Raw genomic sequence first — 12,434 nt, 5'->3', positions numbered from 1 at the left:
TGACCATGAGAAGCTTCACTCCGTCACCCCAAACGCTTTGACATTCGTACTCAATGCCCTCTTTCCTCCAAATTGCTTTGTTTGGCAGAAAAAGGTTTCTTTCCCCTAACTCTGTGCCCCCAACCTGGATTTGTTGGGTCTCAGGCTAGTTTCGCAAATATACATGGAGCGCCTCCGGGTTCGCACACGCGCGCTCGCGTACACCCTGGCTGGAGTACACGAGCCCCGCTGGGTCGGCTCCCAGTTACAGAACACATTCCATTCTTCGCGCTCGGGCACACCCCTCCGCAGTGAGGATTGGTCAGGCTGAGCCCCCTCGGCGAGGCGAGGCTCCTAAGAGGCCCAGATGCCTGCCAATCCCCGCGGGCTGTCAAAACAAGTCTCCCTCCCTGTCACAACAGAGCGGAGTGGAGGCCGCCGCCGCCGCCGCCGCACTTCCTGGGACCGCTGCGCTGCAGTCCGCGGGCAGGTGGCGGGTGCGCCCGGCCGCAGTCGCCCGGTTCCGGCCCCTTTCGGGTCGCGCGCGTCCGGGCTCAGGAGGCCGCCTGGCTGGGCGCCCGGTGCCTTTTGTCTGGCGCAGAGCCGACGTTTGCATCACATTTCGGATACCTCTCTCTCTTTTTGGCCTCTCCTGCCTCCTGCTCACATCGCCTCCCCACTCCCGCCACCGTCTCCCGCCGGACTGCTAGCCCCCTGGACCAAAGCCAGAGGACATCTCTGCCCGAGCGATGTCTCCTTTCCAGAAAGTTGCCGCCGCCGCCGCCACGGCCACCGCCGCTGGGCGGTGAAACAAAGTCTGGCGGGGCCGCCTCCCGGTGCAGGAGCGCACCAGTGCCTAGCGGCTGAACTCCGCTGCCGGGCGTCCCGCCTGCCCCCGCGGAGCCCGAAACGCGCAGGGCCATGGCCCAGGGCGCGGCCGGCAGGGAGGGTCCGGCGCCGCCCGACGCGGCGGGGGGCGAAGACGACCCCAGAGTGGGCCCGGATGGCGCCGGGGACTGCGTGGCGGCGGCCTCTGGGGGCCGCATGAGGGACCGTCGCAGCGGGATCGTACTGCCGGGCGCCGCTGGGACCCCAGCCGACACCGAGGCGGGCCTCCTGGAGGCTGCACGAGCGACCCCCCGGCGCAGCAGCATCATCAAGGTAAGCGAAGCCGCGCTGTTCGGGGAGCTTGGCTGTGGGTGATGGGTGGGCCGGGGACCCGGGCAGGATGTGCGGTGTCCGGAGGCAGCCAGGCTAGGCATTGTTTTCTCCCACCTCCTTCAACGCCAAACCTTCCTTCCTCCCTCATCCGGAGGTTCCCAGACTCAGCTCTCAGCGGTGAGACGCACAAGTGACTTTTTTCTCCCTGACAGCAGAGGAAAAGTTCCGCTCTGCGTCTTTGCGTTCTGACTGATGCTTTCCCTCATTTTCTCTGCAAGCTTCATGAAACCGTTGTTTGAGGGAGGAAGGGAGAACTCAGGATAAATGCAGACCCACCGGATGGTTGTGCATTGCTTTCCAGCGAAGGGTTAGCTTTTCCCGTACAAAGAAGAAAAAGCACAGCTTACTCTCAAGTGGAAAAAAAAAAATCCCCTCTAGACTTAAATGATCCCGAAATCCCAAGAGGTGTGAACTTTCCCAGTAGGCAGGCAGAATTTTGAGTGGACCCTGTACCACAATAAAGAGCAATGGAAGAGCCCAGAGTTTTTGAGCTGCAGAAAGCACAACCGGAAAGCAACCAATCCCCCAAGCATTATCCCTGATCCTTGTGGTTACCACCACATACAGGGAAAACGCTTCCTGACCCGCTAATCACCTCTCAAAATTTCTCTCCATCCATTTGGAAAGGAATTTGTAAACCTCTATCCTTTCCTTTCTCTTTCCATCTTCCTTCCACTTGGGGCTATTTTCTTCTGTTTGAGATTTCTTCTTTCAGGAGCATGACTTTGGGATAAGGTTATTTGGGTAAGAATCCCGAACAGGCTCTGGAAAAGGGATTCAGTGTGAATGTATGTGAGTAATCAATCATATGCATGCCAGATTAAAATTGATTTTGGTGGAGCAGTCAGTATAAAACTATGTATGTATACATATAAGTATATATGTGTGTGTGTGCACACACACCCCTCAATGACAATGAAAGACGGACTTTTATTTACTATTGAATTTATTGGGTGCACTGATACATTCAAAAACTGTTCAGGGTTAAGCTGCATGACTAGTACATCATACATGTTCCAAGCTCCCATTACCAGTCTACCTAAGACTGACCACAGAATGTGGCTCCAGCATAGTCTTTTTCCCAACACTGACACATGGAAATTTAAAATCAGTGAAGGGGTTTCTATATTAAAAGAAGAGTGGGTGGTAATTACAAATGACTTGTAGTAGTTTCTGTTATCTTGTGGCTTTTTGATTGTTTGAAAAGGAGTGTCCTATTTTAGGTGTAAATTTGGACAAAGGGAAATTACCATTTTGCTTTTAACCCACAGGTCAGAAAGCATACTGTTTTGAAATTTAAAAAACATCACAATTAGGAAACACATGCATTTTAGATTCTATGATATTGATGCTACATGTTATCCTGTGTGTGTAAAACAGGCACTGCAAGATACTTTAAAATATATGATAGTAAAGAGCAAAGGGCTCTATAATGTTGTAAAAATCAAAAGCAATGGAGTATAAGGAATATGCAAATTCTTACAACTGAGCTTGCCACTTTTGAATTGTACTATGCTGGTTTATATTCTCAGAAGGGTCATTGCTGAGTAATAGTGCCTCTTTTGTTTTGAAGTTTCTTTTTGTTACAAAAAAGGAGGGAGACAGCAGAGTATTAACTTGATTTCACCCCTTTTTTATAATAGCAAATGCAATGAACATTTGGTAAGTGGCCTTTAAAATTAAAGGTATTTGAAGATAAAGTGAGTTATTCTGTTAGGTTTTTATTAAAAAAGTAACACATACCTATAATTTAAAAAATCAAATGTTGCAAAGGAGTGTGAAGGGAAGACCCTCAGACACTCCACATTCCCACTTACCTAGTCCACCTGCTTAGATGTTAACACTTTCTTATGTATGTTTCCAAATATTCTATGCATATGTAAGAATGTATAGCTATACTCATCTATGATTTACTATAGCTGCTCCTGATTTATACAAAAAAATCTGGCTAGAGCTTTACAGACCTCATAGCTTTAAACATTTTTGAAGCCTAGAGGGTAGTCTAAGGTCATTATGTTGAACAAACTAATCTTCAAGGATAATCTGGTAGGTCTTTGGTGGGCAGCGTTCATTGGGATCTGTTCCCAGAGGCCTTACCTCCCTTCTGGGAGTAAAAAGGCAGGTGGTAGCCTCTGTTCCACTCCTTCTCTGAGATCAAGAACCATTCTGTTGACACTCTTGAATCAGCTGCCCTGTGGTTTGTTCCTTTAGCATAGTAAAAATGAGTTTCTAAAAAAGTCTAGATCATGTAAGAAATACATAGCACATGTTCTATATTGAGAGAAAAATGCATTTTCCAGTTTTGCCAAAAGAGTTTTTTTTTTTTTTTAAATCTGGCATTGAAATATACACAAAAAAGAAAGGTTTTAGTACATTTTTATATTAATCAAAATATTAAATGCTGTTCCAAATAGCTATAGTGCAGTAATAATTGATATTCATGATCATAACGCTGAGCCACTGAAAGATTGGGAATCATCAAATATTAAATTCTTTTCAGTTCAATTTAGGGTATTGCTTCAGACTAGTGCTATCCTGGCAGAAAACAGACTGTCTGGTATATTAATAAAAAGAATGTTTTCAGTAAATTTGCCCTCCCTAATTTGTGAAAACGTGTTTAGTTGAGAAAACAATTTCCTTCTGAGCTGATGAAAACAATGACATTTATCTGTATGCATCTTCAGAAATTCTTTCTACTGTCATTGTATTTCTTCCCCTCATACAACCAATCCTAGGTTTAAAAACATTTAGTGTGAGAATTAAACTAAGTTTTCTTTAATCTGTCTACTTTTTCTTATGTTTATGGTGTGATTGTTTCATCAGCATTGACATTGATAAATGCTGCATGTTTTTTTGGTAAGTGCATTGTTATATACCACAATAATGCAATAGAATTCATTTTAATTTATTCTTGTTGACTTGTAGTTTGAAATGACAAGTTAGGTACTGCAGTACTGATAATGTCTAGCAGTTGTTTACTATTCTGCATTTGAATATATTTCTAATTAAGAAATAAGACCATTTATCTATCTAGTACTTTATATCAAACTTATATATTTAAAATATTTAACATTTTAGAGTATAGCTTATAGCTCTCTAACTCTGTAATGTTCTGGAAATAGGAAGTAGCATAGCTTATTTACTATATTAGATGGTGGGAACTGAACTATATATGTATTTTAAAATAGCAGTTGATTTTTCTTCCGTTGCATGTAACACCTTGACGAGTTCTACTATTTTCTACTTCCTTTTGTTCTACTTAAGAACAAAATTTCTAGGCAAGGAAGAATAGAAATTGTCACTTGGATCTCATGAACGTGGGTGTGGGGGATGAAGATGGGAGTTGGGAATGAGTGCTGCAACCTGCACTGGAGCAGCTACTTGGGTGTTATTCATGTCTCATTATTTTATATCATGGCGAGAGCCATTCCATCATATTCATTGTGGGCTGGTATGGTGGATTTCTGAGCTGCAGCCTCAAATATGCCTCTTGGGTACCAGATGACCCCTATCAAGATTATGGCTTTCCTCGAGGGGCAAGAGGAATGCAGTTCACATTAAGTGACTACTACTATGAGTCAGATACTAAACTAGGAGCTTTTGTAAATTTCTGTCACTTAAACTTCACAGGAAACTCTCTAAAGTAGGGAAGGGAGGCATGGTGAGCTACTGTTAAAATGTGGGGTGATGACTGAAAGCCATGTCTGCTTAATTTCAGAATTTGTGCTCTTGGGCTGGTTCTCAGATGCAGGAAGTCCACAATCCATGAATACTTTCTAAGTTAGAAACAGCATGAACACATAAGACAGTGACAGAAGAGTATGCATTTTAGGTCCCATGGTTTGTGGGGTAAATTATCTTTTCTCAGCCCTCTTTCCCCCAGTTCAGAAGGTTTGCAGCTTGATGATTCTAGAAAGGGATTACAACCTTTTCTGTCTTTGGCTATTTTGTTAGGTGTGTGCTGTACTTGAAAAGGCAGAGCAATCTGGCAGGTGTTCTGCTTTGTGTCAATACATGGAGCTGAAACCTGTTGTTTTACCTCAGGCCCACTTCGCCCATGCCCTGCAGACAGTGGAGTCTGTGAAGCATTGTATTCTCTTTTAGGCTGATACACAGATGGAAAAAATACCTGAGTTATAGGAATATATATTATTCTAGGGGAGTAAGAAAATGAGGAATCTTCATTTGGAGATCTGAAAGTGTGTGTTTTTAAAAATAGAGACTGTTACAAAGAGAAATTAAATATGATTAAAAATCAGTTAAAAATTTTAGGCACCCTATGGATTACATAGGCATTTATAGATTGACCTGGGAATTAATCAGCATTTATAGATTTTATTCTCTACAAATATGTGTTAAAAGTTCCAAATAACCAACTTGTGGATGGATTTTGGAAAAATAACCAGATTGTACAGAAGAGCTGACCAGCCTTTACTTTACTGTAAGGGTTGCTGAGAGTGTGCCCTGGTGGCTTCAGTTGCGGTTCTCCTCCTGAGATGTGATTCAGCTGCATGAATGGCATGAACCTCTTAGGTAGATCTGGTTTATGATCCCGGCAACTTCAGTTAGAATATTTATGTTCTCTCACTTTGCTGTAGTAACATGGCCACATTTCACCTTAGAAGTGGTTGCTTCTAAATGCAGTGCCTTTCTGATGTGATTTCTTATAGCACCTCTCAAGAAAATTAGGAATAAACTTTAGGTAAAGAGCATTGTCCTACTTTGATGAAGGGTTTTAGAAGTGTCTGTTGATTAGTGTTTGCTACTACTATTAAAATTTACAAAATTTGTTTTCCCTTTTGGAAAGTATATTAAAGTAAAAAAGTGGAAGTTAATCACATAGCCATTGAGGGGTTAAACACGCTTTGTGATTGAGACTGAATAGTGTTTTCCCAACCTTTCCCTTTTTACAATGGAGAAAACAGGTAATTAAATTTTGTACAGTAAAATATCAGTTGAACATTTATTGCCAAATAACACCTCCAGCACAGCAGGGCATTATGAAAAGATATCAGGAGACAGCCAACTTTACCTTGGTTCTACTGAACAAGCAATTCATTAATTGCTTCTAGGCAATGCCAGAGCAAACTAATCAGGCAGTGGCCCAGGCAGTAACTCAATGAAGGAATTGCAACAGTCTTCTCTGCACCCTCACACAATTCTGTTCGGCTTTAATAACTGTGAATATTGAGCATAACTCCACGTTCAGGAGCAATGTCCAAACTGAGATGTGCTTAACACTGTATATTAAAAACAAACAAACAAACAAAAAAACCTCTCCAACTTTAGATGCCTAGACAGAGCTAAGAGGCAGGATCTCAGGACCAGTAAATGAGCCATCAGTTTTAAGAAGCGGGGAGACAATCATTGTATTGGACTTTAAATCAAAATCTAAGGTAATAAATCAGTAAACTTTATTATAGTGAAACCTGTCAGTTTGCATAATCTTATATTTTGAAAAGTGTTTTAATAATGTAAAAAAGGTTTATTTGTAGTTCATTAACTCTTATTCAGCTCCGCATCCTAGTTCATCTCTGTATTCCATTTTCTGCAATAGGAAACAATAGACAGAGTTTATTGTAATTAATAATTATACTAAACTGACAATAACTGTTAGGGCCAAATGGCCAACTTCTGTAACAACAACATTCAGTTTTACGTATTGGTATGTGTATTGTGTATTTCAGATAACTTTTTTTTTTTTAATTGCATTTTAGGTTTTGGGGTACATGTGATGAACATGCAAGATTGTTGCATAGGTATACACATGGCAGTGTGGTTTGCCGCCTTCTGTCCCCTCACCTGTATCTGTCATTTCTCCCCATGCTATCTCTTCACACCTCCCCACCCCCCCACCCCTCCCCCATATCCCCCCAACGGACCCCAGTGTGTAGTGCTCCCCTCCCTGTGTCCATGTGTTCTCATTGTTCAACACCCGCCTGTGAGTGAGAATATACGGTGTTTGATTTTCTTCTCTTGTGTCAGTTTGCTGAGAATGATGGTTTCCAGGTTCATCCATGTCCCTACAAAGGACGTGAACTCATCGTTTTTGATGGCTGCATAATATTCCATGGTTTATATGTACCACATTTTCCCTATCCAGTCTATCATCGTTGGGCATTTGGGTTGGTTCCAGGTCTTTGCTATTGTAAACAGTGATGCAATGAACATTCGTGTGCACGTGTCCTTGTAGCAGAATGATTTATAATCCTTTGGATATATACCCAGTAATGGGATTGCTGGGTCAAATGGGATTTCTATTTTTAGGTCCTTGAGGAATCGCCACACTGTCTTCCACAATGGTTGAATTAATTTACGTTCCCACCAACAGTGTAAAAGTGTTCCTATTTCTCCACATCCTCTCCAGCATCTGTTGTTTCCCGATTTTTTAATGATCGCCATTCTAACTGGTGTGAGATGGTATCTCAATGTGGTTTTGATTTGCATTTCTCTGATGACCAGTGATGATGAGCATTTTTTCATATGTTTGTTGGCCTCCTGTATGTCTTCTTTTGTAAAGTATCTGTTCATATCCTTCGCCCATTTTTGAATGGGCTTGTTTGTTTTTTTCTTGTAGATCTGCTTTAGTTCTTTGTAAATTCTGGATATCAGCCCCTTGTCAGATGGGTAGGCTGCAAAAATTTTTTCCCATTCTGTTGGTTGCCGATTCACTCTACTGACTGTTTCTTTTGCCGTGCACCAGCTATGGAGTTTGATTGGGTCCCATTTGTCTATTTTGGCTTTTGTTGCCCTTGCTTTTGGCGTTTTGGTCATGAAGTCCTTGCCTACACCTATGTCCTGAATGGTTTTGCCTAGATTTTCTTCTAAGGTTTTTATGGTATTAGGTCTGATGTTTAAGTCTTTAATCCATCTGGAGTTAATTTTGGTGTAAGGTGTCAGGAAGGGGTCCTGTTTCTGCTTTCTGCACATGGCTAGCCAGTTTTCCCAACACCATTTATTAAACAGGGAGTCCTTTCCCCATTGCTTGTTTTTGTCAGGTTTGTTGAAGATCAGATGGTGGTGGGTATGTTGTATTTCCTGTGAGGCCTCTGTTCTGTTCCATTGGTCTATATCTCTGTTTTGGTACCAGTACCATGCTGTTTTGATTACTGTAGCCTTGTAGTATAGTTTGAAGTCCAGTAGTGTGATGCCTCCTGCTTTGTTCTTTTTGCTTAGAATTGACTTGGCTATGCGGGCTCTCTTGGTTCCATATGAAGTTGAAGGTGTTTTTTTCCAGTTCTGTGAAGAAGGTCATTGGTAGCTTGATGGGAATAGCGTTGAATCTGTAAATTACTTTGGGCAGTATGGCCATTTTCACGATGTTGATTCTTCCTAACCATGAACATGGAATGTTTCTCCATCTGTTTGTATCCTCTCTTATTTCGTTGAGCAATGGCTTGTAGTTCTCCTTGAAGAGGTCCTTTACGTTCCTTGTTAGTTGTATTCCTAGGTACTTTATTCTCTTTGTAGCAATTGTGAATGGCAGTTCGTTCTTGATTTGGCTCTCTTGAAGTCTATTACTGGTGTATAGGAATGCTTGTGATTTTTGCACGTTGATTTTGTATCCTGAGACTTTGCTGAAGTTGTTTATCAGTTTCAGGAGACTTTGGGCTGAGATGATGGGGTCTTCCAGATATACAATCATGTCATCTGCAAATAGAGACAATTTGATTTCCTCCTTTCCAATTTGGATACCCTTTATTTCTTTTTCTTGCCTGATTGCTCTGGCTAGAACTTCCAGTACTATATTGAATAGGTGTGGTGAGGGAGGGCATCTTTGTCTAGTGCCAGATTTCAAAGGGAATGCTTCCAGTTTTTACCCATTCAGTATGATGTTGGCTGTTGGTTTGTCGTAAATAGCTTTTATTGTTTTGAGATACGTTCCGTCAATACCTAGTTTATTGAGGGTTTTTAGCATAAAGGGTTGTTGAATTTTGTCAAAAGCCTTCTCTGCATCAATTGAGATAATCATGTGGTTTTTGTCTTTGGTTCTGTTTATGTGGTGAATTACGTTTATGGACTTGCGTATGTTGAACCAGCCTTGCATCCCGGGATGAATCCTACTTGATCATGGTGGATGAGCTTATTGATATGCTGTTGCAATCGGTTTGCCAGTATTTTTTTTTTTTTTTTTTTTGAGACGGAGTTTCACTCTTGTTACCCAGGCTGGAGTGCAATGGCGCGATCTCGGCTCACCGCAACCTCCGCCTCCTGGGTTCAGGCAATTCTCCTGCCTCAGCCTCCTGAGTAGCTGGGATTACAGGCACGCACCACCATGCCCAGCTACTTTTTTGTATTTTTAGTAGAGACGGGGTTTCACCATGTTGACCAGGATGGTCTCGATCTCTCGACCTCGTGATCCACCCGCCTCGGCCTCCCAAAGTGCTGGGATTACAGGCTTGAGCCACCGCGCCTGGCCGGTTTGCCAGTATTTTATTGAAGATTTTTGCATCTATGTTCATCGTGGATATTGGCCTGAAATTTTCTTTTCTTGTTGAGTCTCTGCCGGGTTTTGGTATCAGGATGATGTTGGTCTCGTAAAATGATTTGGGAAGGATTCCCTCTTTTTGGATTGTCTGGAATAGTTTCAGAAGGAATGGCATCAGCTCCTCTTTGTATGTCTGGTAGAATTCAGCTGTGAACCCATCTGGACCTGGGCTTTTTTTGGGTGGTAGGCTCTTTATTGCTGCTTCGATTTCAGACCATGTTATTGGTCTATTCAGGGTTTCGGCTTCTTCCAGGTTTAGGCTTGGGAGGATGCAGGTGTCCAGGAATTTATCCATTTCTTCCAGGTTTACTAGTTTATGTGCATAGAGTTGTTTGTAATAATCTCTGATGATGGTTTGGATTTCTGTGGAATCTGTGGTGATATCCCCTTTATCGTTTTTTATTGCATCAATTTGGTTATTCTCTCTTTTCTTTTTTATTAATCTGGCTAGTGGTCTATTTTGTTGATCTTTTAAAAAAACCAGCTCCTGGATTTATTGATTTTTTTGAAGAGTTTTTTGTGTCTCTATTTCCTTCAGTTCTGCTCTGATCTTAGTTATTTCCTGTCTTCTGCTAGGTTTTGAGTTTTTTGATCTTGCTCCTCTAGCTCTTTCAATTTTGATGATAGCGTGTCAATTTTCGATCTCTCCTTTCTTCTCATGTGGGCACTCATTGCTATATATTTCCTCTAGAGACTGCTTTAAATGTGTCCCAGAGATTCTGGTATGTTGTGTCTTCGTTCTCATTGGTTTCGAAGAACATCTTTATTTCTGCCTTCATTTCATTGTTTATCCAGTCAACATTCCAGAGCAAGTTGTTCAGTTTCCATGAAGCTGTGCGGTTCTGAGTTAGTTTCTGCATTCTGAGTTCTAACTCGATTGCACTGTGGTCTGAGAGACTGTTTGTTATGATTTCTGTTCTTTTGCATTTGCTGAGGAGTGATTTATTGCCAATTATGTGGTCAACTTTAGAGTAGGTGTGATGTGGTGCTGAGAAGAATGTATATTCTGTGGATTTGGGGTGGAGAGTTCTGTAAATGTCTATTAGGTTTGCTTGTTCCAGGTCTGTATTCAGGTCCTGGATATGCTTCCCAGCATTCCCCTCAGCTAACTTTTGATGGCAACAAAGTCATAGTATGACAAACTACTGGAATAGTCCCTTGGATTTAAAATTGGATTTCATTTGTAGTTTTATCTGTAACATCTTTTGTGAATGTAAGAAGGACATATAATCTAGTTTATTTTAAACAGTGTCATTTAAACTCATTTTATTAATAATCAATCTAGCATTACTTTGAGAAAAGTAGGATTGTACACAGTCAGTAGAAAAGAAGCATTATTTATATTATCATTATCACTCCAGAAAGAAAGCAAGTTAATTTTGAAAATAACACGATCTGTCAAGACAAAACAATGAATTACTTTAGTGTGTTTAGTTTCCAAATATTTTTAATTTGTATTTCTAAATTTATGAAAGTGTGTAGCTATTATAGTCAAGAATATTGTGTTTTTTCTTAACCATACATCTTCATATTCAAAAGTTTAAAATACCTTTGAAAGATAATATCTGCTTTATTAATTCTTATGCTGACCTTTTTCAAGAGCCTTTAATTTTTTAAAATTTTTACTTCTTTTCTTTTGACTTTTATTTTCGGTTCAGGGGCTATACATGTGTAAGTTTGTTACATGGGTAAATTGTATGTTGCTGAGGTTTGGTGTAAATGATTCTGTCACTTGGCTAGTGAGGATAGTACCCAATAGTTACTTTTTCAACCCAAGTTCCCTACCTCAACCTTCCCCCTCAAGTAGTTCCCAGTGTCTATTGTTCTTTTCTTAGTGTTCATATGTATTCAGTGTTTAGCTACCACTTATAAGTGAGAACATGTGGTATTTGGTTTTCTGTTCCTACATTAGTTCACTTAAGACAATGGCCTCCAGCTGCATCCATGTTGCTGCAAAGGACATAATTTTGTTCCTTCTTATGGCTGTGCAGTATTCCATGGTGTACATGTTCCACATTTTCTTTGTCCAGTCCACCATTTGTGGGCACCTAAGTTGATTCCATGTTTTTGCTATGGTGAAGAGTACTGTGATGAACATACAAGTGCATGTGTCTTTTTGGTAGAATGCTGTGTTTTCTTTTGGATACATACCAAGTAATGGGATTGCTGAGTCAAATGGTAGTTCTGTTTTAGTCTCTTTCACGAATCTCCACACTGCTTTTCACAGTGACTGAACTAATTTACATTACCACCAGCAATATATAAGTGTTCCATTTTCTCCACAACATCACCAACATTTGTTGTTTTCTGACTTCTTAATATTAGCCATTCTGGTGTGAGATGGTATCACATTGTGGTTGTAATTTATATTTTTCTAATGCTTAGTAATGGTGAGCATTTTAAAATAGATTTGTTGGCTGCATGCATGTCTTTCAAAAGCCCTTTAAAAGATGCCAAGTATGTACTGAACACAGACTAAGCCCAGGCAATATGTACAAGCAGGCAAACTTGTATTATTTGCAGGGTACAAATCACAGAAATAGATTGTGATGCTACTGAGTATTTAGAAAACAGAGATACTCAAATTTAGAACACCTTCTCTGTGAGACATTCTCTGATGTGAGGGAGATGGATGCACAAATAAGGCAAAAAGAGACCAAAGAACACTTTAGTGTTAGCTGGAACCAAAAATACAATGTAGAACCCTAGAAAGCTAGACCTGACCATGTTGTAGGCACTTTTCCCT

General features: G+C 41.0%; 1 protein-coding gene across 2 annotated transcripts in view; it reads left to right on the top strand.

Annotated features, from left to right (window-relative positions):
* Positions 1–330: 330 nt before the first annotated feature.
* The window catches only part of PLCL1 (phospholipase C like 1 (inactive)), a 364,459-nt gene continuing 352,355 nt past the window's right edge, over positions 331–12,434 (top strand). Inside the window, exon 1 of one of the 2 annotated variants that reach the window (XM_074399307.1) lies at positions 331–1,140. In XM_074399307.1, coding sequence (XP_074255408.1) covers positions 901–1,140 — 240 coding nt within the window. In that variant the 5' untranslated portion in view covers positions 331–900. The remainder of the gene's footprint in view (positions 1,141–12,434) is intronic. The other variant, XM_003925690.4, reaches the window with a different exon arrangement.

The sequence above is a fragment of the Saimiri boliviensis genome, chromosome 5, assembly GCF_048565385.1.
Source record: "Saimiri boliviensis isolate mSaiBol1 chromosome 5, mSaiBol1.pri, whole genome shotgun sequence".
NCBI lineage: Eukaryota > Metazoa > Chordata > Mammalia > Primates > Cebidae > Saimiri > Saimiri boliviensis.
Note: the sequence above shows the minus strand (reverse complement) of the source record. Positions and strands in the feature narration are given on the sequence as shown.